The sequence below is a fragment of the Berghia stephanieae genome, chromosome 4 (genome assembly GCF_034508935.2).
Source record: "Berghia stephanieae isolate SIO BIC M18660-M18661 chromosome 4, UCSD_Bste_1.3, whole genome shotgun sequence".
Taxonomy (NCBI): domain Eukaryota; kingdom Metazoa; phylum Mollusca; class Gastropoda; order Nudibranchia; family Aeolidiidae; genus Berghia; species Berghia stephanieae.
The window spans coordinates 60,220,948-60,242,158 of record NC_088363.1 but is presented as its reverse complement, the minus strand read 5'-3'; the positions used below and the strand labels follow the sequence as shown (position 1 = coordinate 60,242,158).

General features: G+C 33.3%; 1 protein-coding gene across 6 annotated transcripts in view; it reads left to right on the top strand.

Annotated features, from left to right (window-relative positions):
• LOC144970939 (uncharacterized) overlaps window positions 1-21,211 on the top strand; it is a 52,506-nt gene that overhangs the window by 21,173 nt on the left and 10,122 nt on the right. For all 6 annotated transcript variants that reach the window (XM_078911136.1, XM_078911138.1, XM_078911141.1 and 3 more), the window contains 19 exons: window positions 2,333-2,431; window positions 3,559-3,657; window positions 4,454-4,552; window positions 4,768-4,866; window positions 5,507-5,605; window positions 6,255-6,353; window positions 6,970-7,068; window positions 7,754-7,852; window positions 8,895-8,993; window positions 9,499-9,597; window positions 9,922-10,099; window positions 10,563-10,724; window positions 11,340-11,519; window positions 12,919-13,087; window positions 13,699-13,847; window positions 14,338-14,666; window positions 15,638-15,742; window positions 19,403-19,499; window positions 19,949-20,154. In XM_078911136.1, the coding sequence (XP_078767262.1) occupies window positions 2,333-2,431; window positions 3,559-3,657; window positions 4,454-4,552; window positions 4,768-4,866; window positions 5,507-5,605; window positions 6,255-6,353; window positions 6,970-7,068; window positions 7,754-7,852; window positions 8,895-8,993; window positions 9,499-9,597; window positions 9,922-10,099; window positions 10,563-10,724; window positions 11,340-11,519; window positions 12,919-13,087; window positions 13,699-13,847; window positions 14,338-14,666; window positions 15,638-15,742; window positions 19,403-19,499; window positions 19,949-20,154 (2,565 nt within the window). The remainder of the gene's footprint in view (window positions 1-2,332; window positions 2,432-3,558; window positions 3,658-4,453; window positions 4,553-4,767; window positions 4,867-5,506; window positions 5,606-6,254; window positions 6,354-6,969; window positions 7,069-7,753; window positions 7,853-8,894; window positions 8,994-9,498; window positions 9,598-9,921; window positions 10,100-10,562; window positions 10,725-11,339; window positions 11,520-12,918; window positions 13,088-13,698; window positions 13,848-14,337; window positions 14,667-15,637; window positions 15,743-19,402; window positions 19,500-19,948; window positions 20,155-21,211) is intronic.

Sequence of the window (21,211 nt, the reverse complement as noted above, 5' to 3'; positions counted from 1 at the left end):
TGAGGAGGAGGCAGGGATGTCTTTAAAAAAAAACACGGATAAGAACGTCTCTATTTTAAAATTATATTTTTATTTGATATTATTCCTTCAAGAGAGTGATCGCAATAGGAAGAAAAGAAATAATTTATCACATTACCTTTGATTTACAACACTTCAAGTCTAGAAATTGCTGATATGGATCGTAAAAGTTTCAATTAGGCACGCATTGAATGCTTCATACACCCTCTGTGGTGATTATTAAATCGCAGTTTTTGTTATAAACACACAGATGCAGGTTGCAGATAACATAAATTAACATTACTCAATAATCGATATTTAATTCTATTATTACTCCCATAGTGGGCAGGGAGGTACATGCTGTGTCTTCTATCCCCCCATACCCGTTTTCCAATTGTTTCCTGTCATTGTCTTGGAATGAGATTACTTAGTTTTGTCCTGACCCTTGCCGGAGTTCCTTGGCTGGGAGGGAAACAGTCGAATGTCTAGTTAAAGTTTTGGGAGATGATATTTTTTTCCTTGTAAATCATCTCTCTGTTATGCATTGTTTTATGTTTAATTTATTATATGATTGGTAAACATTTGAGTGTATTCCTCTTAGTTGAGACCTGTGCTTGTGTCTGGATGAGACTTTTAGGTGATCTCAAACCAAGTACTTTGACGGTGTGCTTTTGGAATCTACATCTGTTCCCTATTTCAACCAATTCCCCTTTGTCTTACCTTTTCTTTTGTGCTTTAATTGTAATTCCAGAACTTTTTACTATCCCATTTTCTTCCTTTTTACTGGCGCTGATATGACCTTAATGTGTTGCAAGCGCCGTAAAACCCTTAAAAACAAAAACAAACAAATAATTCTATTATTATATCCCATCACCCCACAAAAGCTATATTAATAAATCAAGTGAAATGCATACGATTTACAAATATGTCATTAATGCACAATTGAGCGCATATTGCATTTGAAACGCCAAACGCATACCATGGTTATTAGTATTATGAATGACAATGATTGAACAATCTCTCCAAACCTCAGGGTTCACAGATTTAGGTTTCAATATGACCTCTTTACTGTTAAACTGACAGTGACAATTGGACTTGGGATATGGACACTAGTCTTTTGCAAAGTAGCTACTTCCAACCTGATCTATAACAGACGAATCTACTCAATCATTGCTGGCTGGGTGGACAGAGGAAAAAAGATATATATATATATATGTATATATATATATATATATATATATATATATATATATATATATATATATATATATATATATATATATATATATATATATGCTTTTCCTAAGGGCATAGAGTAGTCTAATCACTGGCTATAATCAGCAGTTCAAATCTGAATCATGTTATGAATACAAGACTGTAACACTACTACAACACAGCGGCGCAGTGTAGTGTGTGTTTAATTAGCACAATTTTTAAAAATCCTTCTTTGAACTAAAAATGGATTTTTTTTGCTCTTGCTGTCGATTTTGTAGAGAGAACAAAAAAAAATTATATGCATTGTCAAACCCAGCACTTCCCTGTTTTGTTGTTACCTTTATCTTGTTATGCAAACTGAGTATGGACAAAGTCAAATAGATTTTTAAACATGCTGAAACCAGTATTCTTGTCAAACAAGCCATGCTTTGGAACATAGTGGATTTATGGGATTTTCGACATAGCCTTTTAATACAGCATTTGCTATACCTTTAAACGTGCTCAAGAGGTTATCAAGAAAGTAGCTTATCTTTTCCTTTTCTCTAATAATAAAAAATAAAGTGAATAGAGAAGTGACAGAAGACAATTGTGCCTGAGTCACTCACTTTTCTTTTTCTCTTGAACATTGACGACAATACTACTCGTATTTAATGGAGTCAATCGCATGAAGAAGCAGTAAAAGAAAATAAAAAAAGTCTTTGGTGGAACACTGCAGAAAGAACTAGTTATTGATACATTATAGTAGATGGACCTGGAACCAATCCATAGAATTATCTAAAAATGAGATGGTCAATGAACGATTTTGTGTGTGCAGAATTGAACTTCATAAAATCCCTCTTTAAGGTTATTTAGGGTTTAGGCATAAAGACTGTGGTAATACATTGCATTCTATTTTCACGTTTTATAATGGCTGTGCTTCTCTGTGCATTTTGAACTATTAGGCAAAACGGCATTAACTTGAAAAAAAATAATAATTTGTTCCAATGCAATTTTTTTTTGACTACATCTTTTGACCAGTGTGATTCAATGCTCTGAATTGATTGTACTATACTGGCGACACAATTCTTAATATTCTTCGTCGATTCATACTCATAGGTTTCTCCGTCTTTTGTTCCTTCAGAAAGGCTGTACATTCCTTATGACAGCAAGTGAGTCTGGGGCCATCCATATAGTCAGGGAGCTGCTGCAAATAGGAGTGGATCCCAACGCTGTTGATAATGTAAGTAGACACTTCTTGGTAATATCAAAAGTGGAGGCCATTGGGATCTACCACCACAATATTTTATTGTATTATGGTATAATTATCACAGGAATGAACTCTGAAGCTTATATTTTCAAATTGGATATTGAGGAGAATAATGAAGCGCAATTTTAACTCCCTCCCCCTGCCCCAGTCCCACCCTCAACTTTCCAGATTGTCGATCATTTTGACTTTAAATTTAATCTGAAGCTTCAGTTTCATTCAAACCGAATGCCGGATTAATACAAGGGGTGGTTACATTTCATTAAAGCAAACTGGCACACGACTTATATTACTTGGGGTGGTTTATGCTCTAATCATACAGTAATACTTTTTCTCTCCTTTTTTTTTATTGCAAAAAATGTAATTGTTGGCTGTTGCTTCATTTCACATCTTGGTTTTGATGTTATCATGTACAGGATGTTATTTCTAACTTTATCTTGTATTGCAAACAAGTTCATCAGTTAAGTAGCATCTAGTGCTAAGAGTCGATTTTATTTTTCATTGAATCAAAGGCCGTGAATAAGTAAAACGTAAAATTAGATTTTTAAAACTTTTATTTTATTTTAGGACCCTTTCAGTTTGTTGTCACATGAAATATACATAAACCATTCTTTACTTTCATTGAATGCAGATCTACATATTTCAAAGTAACTTTCAAAAAGCAAATCTAAATTGAGCCAGCCATCCATTCATTGCTGGGTGGACAAAAATGCTATAAAATAGATCAATTCTGCTGTATTGGAACATTTAAACTAGATGGTTTCTGTTTTATTTTGATACTCTACCAAATGAGCCACTTGGGGTCCTTTATAGTTCTTTTCTTATTGCCCAAACAAACTTTTGTGATTGCATGAAATATCATGTCAAAAGTTTCTAGATGTGAAATGACAGTCTCACAAAACTAAAAGAATGAAATGTTGAAAGTAATCCCTAAAACATATTTTAAAGGACACAAAACTATTTAAGCATTATAAGACTTGCACACCATGTATGTGGTAAAAATATATATAATAACTTAATATTTACATCTTAAAATCCAATGTTAGGGCTATTGTCCGTATTTAAGTTCTATCCTTGTTATCATGTAATTTCTTGTGTTGCAGGAAAACTGGAATGCCTTATTGTGTGCATGTAAACAAGGCCATCTGGAGGTTGTGATTGAACTCTTGGAACACAATGCTGATTTAGAACACACAGACATGGTTAGTTGGTTTTACACATCAGACGGAAGGAATTTACATTGTGTATACACGTGAAAGCATTTATGACTATATTTTGTTACTTTATACTTTGCTTAAGAAAAAGTTTTAGGAGGTGCCTGAAGCTATGTTATTAATTGATTAATTTATAAATTGATTAATTAATAATTTATTCACTATAATGATAAATCATACAACTATTGAATTATAGTTTTGATAAAATTAGAATCTTTGGGGGAAAAAAAAGTTACACCCCCCCCCCCCCTCCCCCTCCATTTTGATATAGTTCACTGTTTCTAAAGTCCGTGCACATTTTAGAGTTGTCTCCAGGTGATTTTCATATGTTGAGCCCTTATATTTTATTATTCTATATACACCATTCCTGTATCCTCTCTAATTTGGCCGTTTGAATTATGAAACCGGTACATACATCTGCCTGGCTATCATCTAAAGAATCTTATATCGGTTTTTAAACTCTAATCTTTCATCCTAACCCTAACAATTTGTTATTTGCCATTTGAAAAAAAAAATGTCAATGTGGGGTACAGATCAGTTTGGTTGAATAGATTACTCAAGGGAAACCTTGAAACCGAATTGTAATTCTTTAAAACTCTGACGTACTTATTTTATATGTTGACCTTCGCAAGTATAATTTCATAGGTTTCATTTTTGGGAGGTCTACTGGATAGCAAATAATTTTAGGTCAATTAGAAACTTGTAACAGGAAAAATATATATACATTCAGTTTTATTTAGTTTATCTCACAGAATTATTATCTTTTATTTTCTTTTCACTGCAGTGTGGATGGACACCCTTGATGTGGGCCTGTTACAAGGGGAAGGCTAATGTGGTCAGTGAACTTCTAGAGAGGGGAGCCAATCCAAATGTTAAGGCTGATGTAAGTCCTTTGACCTTTGACCTGCTAATTGCCCAATCATCATCATAGTCATCATCATCATCATCATCATCATCATCATCATCATCATCATCATCATCATAGTCATCATCATCATCATCATCATCATCATCATCATCATCACTGTCATTGTTGTCGTCGTCTTCGTTACCATTATTTTCATGATTGTCAATTTTTCTAACCATTTACTTTCTTAGCACAACATGACGTGCCTGTCTTGGGCTGCTGGAAGAGGTCATCTAGAAATTGCACAGATGTTGATTGACAAGGGTGCCAAAATAAATATGCCAGACAAGGTAAGATAGATCCATGACAATGTGAAATAGGAGAGAATTCTTTAATCATCATAGCAGTCATAGAATGAAAGTTTTATCACATTAGGGAGGTGATCCATTGGAAGAGTGGTCAATTCAAGAGAAAAATTTGAAATAGTCTGCGCTAATGGGCTAATGGCGGAAATATTTTCAACAAATGTAACCCATCGTCTCAAAAAGGTGTTGTTGATTAGAAAAAAAAACCGAGATAAAATGTATAGCAAAAAATATTATATGTTTACTTTACATGTTTTATTGACAATAATTATTTTTTCATCTTAGAGTGACAAAGCCTAAAATTTTATCAAAGTCCTCAATTGTAACTTTATATTCACTTCGTACTGACATAACATTGATTTGCTGTTACAGTGCTTTGAGATTACATTGTCAGGTTTACTGCTCATACTCTTTTCAAGAAGAGATAAGATGGTTTATATTTAGAATTTATTAAAATAAAGTAGTTTTGGTTATGATGAATTGGGTTGAAATATATAGATTTGGCAGTGATTGTTGTTTTGCAATTTATTTAAATTGTCAATCATTTCAATACAGAAACTTTGTTTTGATCCACACTCAATGTCAAACATACATTTCTGCCCTTCCTTATTCCACTGATCTCCAGTATGGTACAACCGCTCTAATCTGGGCCTGCAGAAAGGGGCATGCTGACATTGTTGAGGCCCTGCTGGGTGAAGGGGCCAGTGCTGACGCATCAGGAATGGTGAGTGTAGCTTGCTCCAAGTCTTGATAAATGATGACCTTTTGTCATCAAATTTAAATCATGTTTTTAAAATTGTCCTGAATTTCACTGTTCAATGACAGTTGATATGTTATTTATCTTCAATGATTTTTTTGTGTGGAATATTGTTCATTGTCAATCATCTTACTTAAATTAGGCAAGTGTCATTTAACAGAGGATTTGTTTTTGCAATAGGCCAAGTCTTGGACCCAATGATTTTTTTGAGTTATGAGGAGATCCTAAAAGATATAATCATTGAATTGGCTTTCATGTCTACTTGTCCGATGCTGAGCCGATTAGTAAGTCATTTCTCTACCAGGCTGTGCGGACACAGGCTCGAGAAGCACAGATTTAAATCCTGTCTTCGCCATTTTTATCTTTGCCTTTCATTTTCCTATACTGCCACCTACAATTTGATCATGATCATCATTCAGTGACAACGTTATCAGTGTCTGTTCTGCTTACCTGTTTGACCCTTTGTAAAGTACATTCGGTGGATATTGCCCAAAATAAAAACTATCCTTTTCGTGTGTGTTTTTTTTTTTTAGTCTGAATATGAGAAAGACATAATTCATTCACTATTACAGTCTGTCTTGATAATGATAGCGCATATATTGATTATCCACATCAGAATTCCTGGACCCCATTACTAGTGGCCACAAAGGGAGGTCATGCTGAAGTTGTCAGATCTTTATTGTCTCAAGGACCAAACGTCAATGCTACGGATAAGGTATAACTCCTCTTTCCTCCTGCCCCTCCTTTTTCCCCTCCCCCTCCTCATTCTCCTCCTCCTCCTTCTCCTCCTCCTCCCCCTACTTCTTCTTCTTCTTCTTCTTCTTCTTCTGCTTCTTCTTCTTCTTCTTCTTCTTCTTCTTCTTCTTCTTCTTCTTCTTCTTCTTCTTCTTCTTCTTCTTCTTCTTCTTCTTCTTCTTCTTCTTCTTTTATCCCCCCCCCCCCACTCCTCTTTCATATAAATCCACTCTCTGAGACCGAAGAAAAATAATTAATTTTTTTTTTTTTTTTTTTTTCATACTAGCTTTTTAATTTTTAATTTTAGCAATTAGAATATCGTCATTCAACATCCTCGTTGTAAATTCTTTCTATTTTATTGATGTGTTTTTAATGTTTAAATAAAATTAATAGAATTTCAATTAGAACTTTTTCAACTCATTTTCTCTCTTCCTTTTAAAAAAGAATTGTTCGTTTACTTTGTTAATCTTGTAAGTGACATGCTATGTTGATTCAGGATTTTCTTAAGATTTATATTTCTGTGGTGCCTTACACTTTATGTCTGATTTGTACTAACTCCTTGATATCTACCTTTATGTTACTATTTTCCGTTTCAGGATGGTCTGACAGCTTTAGGCATCGCCGCCAAGGAAGGATTTTCAGAGATTGTCAATGACTTGTTGTCCAAGGGGGCTTATGTTAATGTACAGGACAGGGTAAATTGTTCTTCATTATGGCAAAATATTTTATTGTCTGTGTTGTACATTTACAATTCAATTTATAATTTGCAGCTATTGATGGTAATAACAAATGATGATGATGATTATAACGATGATGATGATGATGATGAAGAAGATTATTATACAGTGATTATATGATGGTATTGCAGAGCTGCCAACGCCTAGTTTTCCATTTTTAATGTCATAAATCAAATGATTCTGACAAGTTATTTAAAATACTGTTTTTCCTTGATAATTTAGTAATGTTTACGCATGTAATATGGCTCATTTGAGACTTTTAGTAATGTTTATGGCATATTTTTTTTAATTAAAAAATAAAATGATAATTATTATTATTATTATTATTATTATTATTATTATTATTATTATTATTATTATTATTATTATTATTATTATTATTATTATTATTATTATATATTATTATTGTTGTTGTTGTTGTTGTTGTTGTTGTTGTTATTGTTGTTTTGATTATGATTATTATTATTATGATGATGATGATGATGATGATGATGATGATATTATTATTATTATTATTATTATTATTATTATTATTATTATTATTATTATTATTATTATTATTATTATTATTATTTTTTCAACTTTTAATATGATGGTTTTGTTTTGTTTTTATTTTTGTTTTTATTTTTTGTTTTAATTCCAGACAGGGGACTCAATCTTGGTACACGCAGTGAAAGGAGGACATGTAGATGTTGTCAGGTCTTTACTCATGAAGTATGTAGATGCTGACATGGCTGGGCAGGTAACGTATCCTTTTCAGGCCGATTTGATTTTTACTGTAATCTGCACGACATCTACTTCCTCTTTTTCATATAAACTATATGACTCAAACTGATCATTACTGTCATTGATGCATATCCAAAACAAAAAACAAAAAACAAAAAAAAACAAAGAAAAAAAACAAAACAAAAACAAAACATAAAACACCAAGCAAAAGAAACCAAAAGTCCAATGATGTTACCCTCTTGATAATCAGCAGTAAGGGCAATAAGAGTCAAGGGAAGGCAATGGAAACGGTTCAGTCTTGTAGTTAATGCTAATGTAAAAAAGAAACTGGTCTATATTACACGTGCATTTCTACAAAACATCAGGTTAGATTTACTATCTGTCACAGAATCCACAGATTATATTGTCCAGAGGTAATTTTTTATCCCGATTTAGATTTTAGTCTTGTCTATGTTGAAAAAAACAAATATTATTTCTTGAAATATTGTAAGTATTTCTAAATTGGACAACAGCTATTATTAGTCATCGGGGAGTTTTTAAAATTAACTCTAAGCATGTCAATTGTTTTATATATATTTCATTATGATGCTATTTCTATCTTTATCACTTGTGATCTTTTGTTTAAAAAGTGGTAAATAGTATTAAATACTTATGACTAAATATAGAACTTGGTTTATCTATTTTTTTTTTGGCTATATCATTCTTCTGCTTTGAAAATATACAATATTGTTTACTGATCGTTAATCCATCTTTGCTGTCCTGTATCCACCTTCTTTCACATTTAAATTTATACCAATATAGTGTTTTATATGATTGTTTTAAAAATCAATTATAATCATTTTTGACCAATTATCTCAAAACGGTATTATATGGAATGTACCCGATCCTTTTAATTTGAATTTAAGCCAAGATCATACACATTAAGTTGCATTTAATTACACATGTGAGAAGAGTGAATTTTATATCATGAAATTCATAAACCTTAAATTTCCAGATTCTAATAATTGTAAAAGGATATAATGCAGCCACTTTTATTTTTTGTTCCATTTTTTTTTTAGGATGGAAAGACAGCTATTTATTGTGCTGTTGAGAAAGGCTACACAGAGATAGTTAAACTACTGTTGAATAGTAATCCCGACTTGGAGATTTACACAAAGGTAGGAGCTGCTTGTCTGTTGAGGGTTATTTGACATGGATAAATATCAATTTGATTTAATTTATCACCATGGTTTTTTTTTTGTCTTGAATTGTAACAAATACAGTCTCTCGATTAAATTTCATTCCACAATTTGTATGCTGCTTGTGTCCATATAGCTCAAGTGGTAGAGCATTCGGCTTACAAACAAGAAGACCTGTTGTATTGGCTTGAGTAGAGATTTTTTTTTTTGGCTTCCACTGTCCATCCAGCAGTGATTGTGTAGCGAACTCTGTTTTGTTATGGAATTGTGTCCTATCCAAATGGTAGCAAGAAAAATTATCTGTTTAATGCAGTAGAAACTCTGGCTAATTAACGCTGGGTGTTTGAACCTGATGGCCGTGAATGAGTTATATTTTTTGCTGACATTTCAAGATGACAAATGCAAATGATTTAAAGGTAGGATCCATATAACTAAATCATGATACCTACAGAACTCATTGATCACTCTTATGAAATTTGACCAGGATGAAGACACACCACTCCTTAGAGCAGTGAGGAGTCGAAACGAAGAATGTGTCAGGATGTTACTGGAAAAAGGAGCCAAAGTGTCAGCAAGTGACAAGGTAAAAGTTATAATGGCTATATAGAACTATTAAAATTGTATTCAATAAAGAAGGGTTTTTATTTTCTGTTAGTATTGTTATATATCAACAAATTGTAACAGGATGTTACAATGCCTGAGAATATGTTGATTTTATTTTTCTATTTCTTTATCACTCTCTGCCATTATTTTTCATTTTAGCTACAGTGACAAGACATAAGTAATTGAGGAAATCGCGTAGGGTGATTGAGTTAATTTGGATTTTAGATTACCTTGATTACTGTTTCTTTGAAGATAAAGATCTTTAAAACATCATTTCTTTTTTTCTTTTTAAAATTATTTTTAGAGAGGAGATACAGCCCTGCATATTTCTATTAGGGCTCGGTCCAAAAGAATCACAGAGCTGCTTCTACGTAATCCCCGTCACAGTCGACTTCTGTATCGACTGAACAAGGCTGGGGAAACCCCGTATAGCATGGATACGTATCACCAGAGAGGAATTTTGCCACAGATATATGGCCATGGTAAAATTGGGTGGTATCTGGATGATAATGTGAACATAGTGTAGTTTTGGGGAATATATGGGTAGCCATCAACACAATGATTTATTATTTTCAAATAAAGTAACTTTTGCTTATCTTTTATGATTGTAATGAGAATTATCTCAAGACAATGAGGAGAATATCTAGTGCCATAAAACTTCAATTGATATAACCAACTGATATGATGAGAGAAAAAAATAATCAATTTTTAAAAAAATTATTATTTTAATTGTTTTAAAATTGATCTCTATTTTTTTTAATGTATTTCCTTTTCATTTCGTATTCTTTTGCATTGTTTTGTTTTCTTTCTGTTCTTTTCCCCTTAAAATTTTGTTATAAAAACATTCCAGCAAGAGAAGTGAGTTCAAATGGTTTGTAGATTGATTAAGTTGGCGAAATATATATTAATTCAAACTGACATTCAGCAAATTGTCCTTTTTCTCAGGTAACTTAAATGCAACAGATGCTGAGAACCTCCTGGGTTATGAGATCTACAGTTCGGCCCTTGCGGACATCCTCAGTGAACCTGGACTGATTACTCCCCTTACTCTGGGATTATATGCAAAGTGGGGCAGTGGGAAATCTTTTCTGTTAGATAAACTCACATGTAAGATATTATGTGCAGATGCCCTCTATGTCCTTTTTTTTTGTCTCTTAAGAGTTACATTCTTGTTTTCATTGCATGATATATTGTTGGTAAAGTTTATTTTTATATTTAGCCTTTGGTCATTAAAGATAAAGCTGTAATTATACTTAGTAGAGAATAAGAACTAATTATTGTAAATTTCATTTTTATCTAATTTGATTTCTAATTTGGAGGTAGATGCGTTGGTGACGTCAGTCAATTATTGATTACAAGGCTTCCTTCTGTTGCTTATCACAGTTACAGTTGTATTCGGATTATCCATTTAATATCTAATTAATCCTTTGATCCACAGTATTAAAAAAGTTTTCATGTGACCACAATACAAGTTATTATTTGAGTGGGTATATTGTGAGTTATAAAAATGAATTAAAGATTAAGAAAAAAATAGCAAATAAAAGCATAAAATATTGTATAATAAGTAAAATTGATTTTTCTTGATTTTAAAAGATTGTCTGCAAACTTTTATTCAACAATTTCAAGATTGTGTCTAATATGCTGTATTTTTAACTACGCACAGTTTGTTGTTATTTTGATAAGATTCATTATTTATGTCTTTTTCTTATTCTTTTCTTTCAGCTGAAATGAAAGTTTTCACTCAACAAAACAAGCAAATGGAACTGACTTGGTCATGGCTGACAGCCTTCATTATCCTACTTTTCAACACAGTGGTCGGTGAGGCTTTGGGCCTGGCTCTTGGATGGCAGGTTGGGCTCGGGGTGGCGCTGGGCCTTCTTCCATTTCAGTATGGATTTATTGGTATGGATGAATAAGTGTCCCTATCTTTTTTCTCCATCTTCTTTTCACTTCCTCCTTTTTACAATCCCTTCCTGTTCTTGTTGATATTAACCAACTAACTCAGTTACACTGAGCATTCCTGTCCATGTTGCATATATACAAATAAAAAAAAAAGAAAGAAAAAGAAAAATCATGGCATTTTCCTGACAGTATGTAGAGTGGTATATTTTAAAAGGTCTCAATATTTCTCAAAATCTAGATATCAGCAGTTAGGTTGTTCCATAGGTGCAATGGATTTGGGGATGATGGAAAAAAAAAAGGTGACTGTAAATATTAGATGGAGGAATATTAAATATTAAACTTTTAATACCTAGACTGGCTAGATTGTATTTCACCTCATTTCATCTGGTATTGGTCTACTTGTGTTTCGATAAGGCCATTTAATCCCTTTTACAATGTTATTACTTAAGCTCTAGCTCGTATTTCATTATGAGGTAATCATCATACGTACTATGATTTCTACTTTGTGATGGTTTGGTCCTGTGGAAGGGATTGTGTGTTTGTTTTGTCATCAGCTGAGGATGAAGTGTTGAGACTGATCTAAACCCTTGTCTAAATTAGACTTGCAAGGTTCTGGTTTAATGTGGATCTGTCCTTGATCTTCCCGAAGATTATCTATCACAGATTATTGCTGCTACTGCTGTTATTATTACAAGCACGATTGTAATGTAGAAAGATTATGCCAGTGGTCAGATAATACTCCTGGATATATTCAGGTCTATGGTTTAATTATATGAAAGTTACCTCAATGTTTAAAAGATATAATTTTCAACCAGTTGGGTTTTTTTTTTCACTTTAAGGTGTGTGCTGTAAGTGCACACTTCTAATGACAGGCTTAAATTTCAAACAAATCATACAAAGATAAACAAGATATAATTATCAACCAGATTTTTTTTTTTTTTTTTCACTTTAAGGTGTGTGCTGTATATGTTCACTTTCTAATGACAGGCTTAAATTTCAAACAAGTCCTATAATGATAAACAAAATTGCTCACACAACACCAAGATCAATAGGTTACTATTTCACGTTGCTTGCAGTCAGCTTTTATACATTGAATATTTGGTTCTAGGCTAAGTCGGATATTGTAAGTGTGCTATTAAAAATGATGTTTGACGAGTGTTCTCCACAGAATGGTGAAATAAAGTTTTGACTCAGTAAGTCACGCTTGAGGAAAAAGTGACGCAATATGAAATTCATCATGAGAAGTTCTAGAAATGTGTTCATATAATAACTATGTGCTTTGTTATAAATTACTTGAATAAATGTTCATAAGTGATGTGATTATGCACATAGATGTGTAAACTTCTGGTAAAAAGTGACTTTTTTTATCTTGTCTAATTGTTTCCTTTGATCCCTCTAGGCTTGATCATCTTTTGCACTAGCAAATATGATTTCAAATTGATGAATCACCTGAGTGCTGCTCTGGGGCGCAAGCAGAAATTGATGGTTCTTTTGATGCAAATGATTTTCTGTCTTCCCAAACAACGAGCTGTTTCTAAGAACAAAGCATCTAGTACTTTTTCTGTCAGGTATTGGACTGTTTGGGCTTATTTGGTTTGTTTTTTTTATTATTCTTTTAGATGAAAAAAAGAGCTATTCAACCAACTGACAAATAAAAACGGGTGTTGCTAGAATAAGATATTTTGCACGAGGTGGGCTGGCTGAGTTGATTAGGGCTTTGCTCTTCCACGCGAGGAGGTCTGTTTTCGAGCCGTGCTGTTGACATCTCATATTTTCCTTGTGAACAAGAAACTTAGCCTCTATTGCTGTGGCTGATGCATAGATTATCATCCTGGTCTTTTTTAAAAGAGAGATCATACAGAAAAATATAACCCTGAAGAGGGATAAAAAGAATTTTATTCCTTTTAAAAGAATTTCTTTTATTAGGAAATGGTACAATATTAAATAAGGATTACTTCATCACCTCAGTTTTTAAAGAATATATATACTCTTTGAGTTTTGGATTGACTTTAAGTAAAGTAGCACGCAATTGAAATATCCTCTATTATATGATAAGATTTGTTTTTGGTTTGTATGTTTGTTTTAATTTTTTTGGGAGAGGGGGAAGAATAGCACACAGCGTCTTTGCTTCATTTTGATGTTTTTGACATAAATCTTTTTGTTTCTTCAATACTTATAGATTTTTGTTCTCTGAGTCAACTCGTCTGACAAGTGTTGGAGGAGAAAAGTCTCTGGCAGCGATGATAGGAACTCTATGTGATGCAGTCGAGAAAGAATATGGTGCCTTTATAACCAGGCTTTTTCGGGTCTTCAAATCAGATGGCGAAAGTGAGAAGTATTTATGATTCTCCTGATTTAAGTTACTGAATCAGCAGTCAGTCAGTACGAATGTTTTCAAGAGATGATATCAGAAATAAAAACTATTTTTACAGTCTATAAAAAAATAATCCTTTAATCAATTTTGCAGGGTGGATAATTTATATAAATCTGATAATGAGGAAGATTGTGTTTTTCTTATCTCAGTCATGATGAAAGAATACTTTTACATAAAGCCCTGTAAAAAACAAGGTACTTTTCACGAGAGACCTTTAAGATGTTATTGGTTTGTCTCCCTTACCCTCCATTTTAGCAAAACTTTTATGTCAAAATTACCTAACTAAATCAATTGCATTGTGCCATGTACATTTTAGCCTCAAATATATTTATAGATTTCCTTGTGACCAACAGTGAAAAGAGTGATATTAAATCATGGACATTAATTTATTTATTTATTGTTAAATGCATATTTTGTAAAAATGTTTTTCTTTCCAATTTTCAGGGCGGTCTGCTATGAGTAAATACAAGTCTATATGCTGCATTCCTTACTTTCTACTAGTCCTGCTTATCCTTGCCTGTATCTTAGTGGGATCTGGCCTCGCTATACAGTATGGCATCTATAAAAACACAGTGGTCGACGGTGTCCTAATCGGCTTTGTCTGTATCCTGGCCCTGGCCATTGTGGCTAATCTTTACACATGGGGCCAGGTAGCTTTGACCTTAGTTTTCTCACAGAAAAGACGGGTCATCAAGGCAGCTGATAACAGTGCTAGTGGAGGTGGCAACGGGGATGTCAGGATGGAGGGATTTATGCAACACTTGAAGAAAGAGGTAATAGAGACAATGAAAAACTGAAATGGGCTATTTGTATAACATGCACTAAAATTGATTATTTTTTTCTACAAGATTTAAAATTAATTTTAAAAATTTTTTAAAATCATTTCATTCATCCTTTAGGGAAATGTGTCTTCAGGGTCTATTCTAAGGGAAAACTGAGGTAACCCAGGCATCAAAAATATTGAACTAGGTCAAAGTGACTTGTTCAAGGCCATACACCAACACGGGGGATTGAACCCCATTCCTTCTTAGTACAAAAACAAAGGTCATACTGCTATGTCATGCTGCTCCGTGTTTAAAATGTCTAGCCTCCTGTGAATTAGGGAGGGAGTAAATTGCACCAGTGAGATCAAAGGCTGAAAAGATTCCAAATTTCTGTTGAAATTATACAGTAATGGTCACTTAAACAGGAGTGTACGTTTTCTATTTTCAATATCTTTCCCCCCCCCCCCACAATTCTATTTCTTGAAATGGTAGTCCTGTTTATTAATGATAGGGTCTGAGCTCTTGTACTTGAAATTCACAAAGACTGTATCTCTTCGGAAATTAAACAGTAATAAACAAAAATGAATATAACCGCTTTACCTACAGAGAGGACCTAAAAAATAATTCCGTCGTCTATCTGTAATTTAGTAATGTATTTATGTGTTTATTTTTGTTTGTTGTTGGCTGAAGAAGGGTTTTGAGCCCGAAACAATCCGTGTTTGGTATTTTGTTCTTTTTTTTAAGCTGTTACATTCATTTTTGTTTATTACTTTTTACATCCACAGCTTCTACAAAAGCAGTAGGCAGCAAGGTATCAGACTACCTGAATTCCATGTCGATATTTAAACATTTTCAGTGACCAATGGCAATGTGGCTTGAATTCTTATTTTAAAAGTTATAATAAACCTAAAATTCAACTTGGTGACAGGGAGGAAAAACTGTTAATCACTATTGTGTACTATTCATATGATCCTTTTCAGGTTGACTTGTTGAGTCGTATGGTGAACATCATGGATGGCTTCACCAATGACCAGACAAGGCTAGTGGTTATAGTGGATGGACTTGACAGCTGTGAGCAAAACAAGGTGACAGTAAACCCCCTTTTTAAATTTAAAGCTATGATACAAATAATATACAACGTATCAATGTTTTAAACTGCAGAGACAAATTTCCTAATTCTGATCATTTAGATATTAATGTTAATTTTCTTCATATAATTCATTCTGACATAATACCCAGTTGATGCAGTGGGTTACACTTAAAATATAAAACGTTAAAAAATTTTAACTACTGTACAAAAATTTTAATGAAATACTTACTTGAATTTGAAAGATGTTAAACAAGATGTTAGTAGCTTAAAAGCTTTGCTTTTCCTCAACTGTTTAATTGATCTCTGTGATATTGGCAATAAATATCAACTCAAGCCATTGCATAGACCCCAAACTCTGTGTGTTTGCTATAGTTTGAGACAATGGATGATAGAAATGGAATGGCCTCTAGTAGTGAACCCAATATTATTATAATTTTAGCACAAATTTGATACCTTGGTAATTAAGCAACGTTGTGTGTGTTTTTTGTTGTTCTGATAAGGGGGAGGGGAGGGGGGTGTTGTCCATTTTGTAATGACGTGACATTTTATAAAAAGATTTATTTTTTTAAACAATAGTCTTATCACAGACCAGCCCTTGGTGAAAAAGACATTGTCCAAACAATGTGGTTGAGACTGACCTTCTTGGTAAAATTACATGACAAGAGTTTTAGGAAAAGTGTAGGCCATTATGGGGAAATTAAAAGGGGGAGTTCTCTTGGATCATAACAAGTGGGAAAATGTCGGGGAAAACAAGCTTCGAAAATACCATCACAATTTACAACCACATTGTGAAAAATATATATTTTACAACAGTGAACTGCAGAGGAGAATCTGGTTTATCACAATTGAGTTTTTACTCCAATTGGCATACATATGTTTTGAGATATTTGTCAAAAGTCATTCGACATTTTCAAAACATCAAATGACATTTTGTTTTATAGCATACATTTGCTTCAGCTGAGGTGAGCAGACAATTGCAACTCTGCTCAATTATATTTAATTTATGACGTAAAGACTGAGGCACTACAGCTGGCAACAACTTCACAATAATAATGAATGAGTGCTTACCCCAATTACAAAAGGCTCTAGGTGCTTTATGTTCATAAAGTAAATAAAGAAATACACGAAAGAAGAAAAAAACCCCAAAAAAACCCAAAAACATAGCAATTTCAGTGACGTACATAGCGATTAGACTTGGTGTTTAAGTTATGATCAAAGAATTCCAAGTTAAGATTCATCTATTACAAATATTCATTTTTACACAGCTGCAAGCCTTTGATATCAACCTACTTATTGGGCATGTTTGATTATGTAGTATTTGACTTCTGACATTGTATGAATGTATGTTTTAAAAAAATCATTGTCATAAATTATGAAAATAAATGAATCTTAAATATCAATCACACCCTCTTTCTTCGCCATAGCTCTCTGTTGGACAGCAGCAGTATGCGGTGAGATATCGCTGTGATGGAGTGGCAAATTTGATATGTCACTTTTGAATTAATGACCACCATTGTGTGAATTTAGAAATAAACACGAACATAATGAAGAATCACTATCAAAATTGTGTTTTTAATTAACATATTAATGCACTTTAATCACAAATATTTGAAGTGTTGCTAAAACAAATCTCTGAAGTGCCTCTTAAACGAGTATAACGAGATATGACATCTGTGGATTTTTTTTTTCTTTTTCTCAAGAGTTAGATCATCTTTTTCATCTTTAAATCTTCTATATAGAATTGTCTACAACTTAACTGAATGTATCCCTTTGTTATCAGATTTAGAAATTGTTACCCTTGTTAGTTTCTTATTATTTAATACCAAAGGAAAAAAAAACAACTTCTTAACGATTTCCAAACATTGCCCTTATTTTATTACTAGTGTTGATCAACAATTCCCATTGCACAATTACACAGAAATAAATTGAATAGAATAACATACCTGACAAGTACCCCAATATATATTATAGTTTGGATTGACAGGTATAAATGATTCTCTTTATTTATCTCACAAGGGAAACTTTTCTTTAGGGTCTATTCCAAGGGGAGACTGGAATTTTTTTTTAAAAAGAAAAAAATTGAGCTTTTATTTTGCGCAATATCACACTAAATGTGCTCAAAGCACTTTACAGAGGGTCCCTGACCAACAGCAACACGTAACATGTAGAACGAGACATGATGCCTGTCAGGCGATATTACAATTATTTCCGACAGAGACAACTCTATTAATGTCAGGTACTCATTTTACACCTTAGTACGGTGAAAGAAGGGAGGCTTCAACTCAGGACCTTCCGATCTGAAATCAAGTGCCATAACACAAGACCACATAGTATAGCCACACAAATTACCGAAATAACTGGAATGCATCAGCTGCAGTGCAGTGCCACAAAGTGAGCTAGTGAAAGGTGACTTGCAAAATTGGGCACAAATTCTGTACCATCTGGGTACGAAGCAAAAAAATGCTTCTCCCTAAAGGAAAAGATAGAGACTTAAAAACCTCTCAGTCTATTCCAACATGATCTCGTCATTGTTGTTTATTTCAATGTCTGAGTCCAAAACTATTCTGACCATTGCTATCTTTGACCAAATTGTGAATTGTAGCTCTTTCGTTTTAACCTTTTTGAAATTATCACTTTCATTTTGATTCAGATTCAAATTTCCATGTGTCTGGGAAACAAGTTAGAATTTTGTTGCACATGATTTTCAGCTCCACAGGATCATGTATGTAACTATCCTTTGTTCAATACAAAGTTTTATCCTTGGACACAATGGCACCTTGAGCTGGACCATGAAAGTCAATGCCAACAAGATGAATCCCAGTGATGAGCTATTATGCTCTCCCTCAATACAGAAAGATGAAGCTACTCAGAACAACAGAAAGGACTGAAGATCTCCATTGTTAGTAGCCCACTCAAACTTCATGAAATCTGTACCAACTACGTCTAGCCTAAATGAATAATGTCTTTCGAAACATCTACAAACGACTTTAATGAAAGATGAAAAAAAAATAGTTTTAGGATACAATGAGACGAAAAGGTGTATAACTGATTAATCCATAATTCCATAATTCTACCACCGCTTTAAGTATTGATAAGAAAACAGTCAATGTTATGTTCATACATGGCATAACAGTAGCCAGTTGTGTCAGTGGGGCTACTGACCTCAGCTTGCCTGCTCAACCCAGCTTGTGAATAAAAATGTACAATGACAGAAACCTCTTAATCAGAATGCCTGAATGTCAAAATATTGACTCGATCCCAAGTGGAGGAACCTGTACACAATATTGTTAAGTTTGGAAGCTTCTGTCATTAACAGTTTATAAGTGGAAACAACATGTGGTCATTGAGTATTGGAATTGAGGATAGTCAGACTATGAGAAAGGAAAAAGAATGTAAATTATTTTATAATGAATTGTGAGCACTTTTCACAATTTACCCAGTCATCTTTCAGGGAAGGAAAAGTTGGCTCCCAGTGTAAATCATCTGATAGGTAAACATCTTTGAATTAAGTTGTGATTAAACATAGGTGGATGGAGAAAGAGAGTTACTCTATTGGATTGTGAAAACTAATAAAAATGAAACAAATTTTGATAATTTGAAATATTTCTCACAATAAAATCTCTAAGTGAGCTTTGTAACCATACTTTTTCTCCAGGTGTTACAAGTTCTGGACACAGTTAAGTCCTTGTTCTCTGATGATGGTTCTCCATTTGTTACCGTGTTAGCAGTTGATCCACATATCATCATCAAAGGTAATTTATTAGTGTGTTTTTCATATCTGTGTTTAATGCATTCTAAAAATTATGTGAGAACCTTGTTACATTTCGTTTTGTTGGGGTTTTTTTTGCCTGTGTTCTATTTTCATTATTAATTTTTCCAGATATACCGGTAGCTGTGTAATATATGGCAAATATATAAATATATATAAATAGTAATAAATGTAATAAAATTTAAAGCCCCCACTGATTTTGAATTATCTCCTTAACACTCTTGTAACATCATTTATATCTCCTTATTGTTTTTCACGTCCATCTTATGGTGAATATTTTCAATCCACATATAATCTTTCAGGGACATTTTAAGGTTAGCTTTTGTTATTTTGAATGGGAAATTTTGAAATTTGCAATCTAGAGAAATAGACCAGGAAAGATGTGTTGATATTTATTTTTATTTTTGGTCTTAAATTTTTTTCATCAATCAGGAATAGAGCAAAATCTGCGCAGTTCATACCAAGACACCAATGTGAATGGATTCGATTACTTGCGGAATGTTGTGCACCTTCCCTTCTATCTGCAATCGCAGGGCATCAGAATACAACATGTGGAACACATTTCTACAAGTACTGCAAATAATCAAGGAGAAGGGGTGCAGGGGGAAACACCACATAGGCCTCAGAGGGTACTCAGTGTATGTGGAATTCTTTTTCACTTAGCCACACATGCCTTTTTAATCATTATTAATTAGCATTGTTAGTTATAAAATTATGTTTAACAATTTTAATAAAAATTGTGAAGAGATAGACAAGCTAGTGACAATATTTGAATATTTTCTATATTTTAATTTTTTGATAAACTATTCCATTCCTATGAAGGGAATTTTTCTTTGAGTGATAAATACATCCCTTGTTTCTCTCGAAGAGCTGTAATTTGTGAGCTAGGGCAAGTTGACTTGCTCAATGGCTGTGTGTCAAACCTGGTACCTCCAGATTGCTAAGTGAAAACTTTGGAAGTCTTCTTCTTCTACTTCTTTCTCCTCATGATGTCTTTATGGCTGAAGGTCAGCAAGATGCAGGAATGCTGTGGTCTTGCCAAGCTCGTGCTGAGACCCATAGAGCTTCGACTTTAGTGTAGTCCTCTCGGGCCAAATGGTCGTCCTTTACTCATTATACTTTGTACAGTCCTGCAAAACATGTGTGGCATCCAGCCTTTCCTCTCCATATTCACACCTGTCTGTTTCTCACTTTGGACAGAAATGAGCAAGACAGTATCAAATAAGAACAAAATTCTTCTTTCTGTTTGTGAAGTTATTCATACAACCTGTTAATAAAGCTCGATCTAAAGGTGTTTTTTTAAAAGTCTGACTGAGCGGGTGGTTGGATGGGAGCATCACCCTTGAATCATATACCTATGATGTTCGCATGGGTGTACGATCCGATAGTGATGTCGTTTCTTCTTCTCTTTACTAGCCTATCCTGCTTCTTTGGTTTGTGATTGTATTTTTGACAGGGGATATTTTTTTTCCTGTAAATCCTCTGCCTGTTTGTTCTTGGTTATTTATAATTTAGCTTATGATATCTTTAGGTTATGCTTTTGATTGACATTTGTACTATTTTTGTTAGATTGCTTGTTTTTTTGTTTCAGCGGTCTCTCATATAACCTCAATTGTGTTGGAAGAGACCTAAAGCAACAAACAAAAAAAAGTCTGATAATACTTCACTTAAAATTCAAATAGATATTTATTCAGA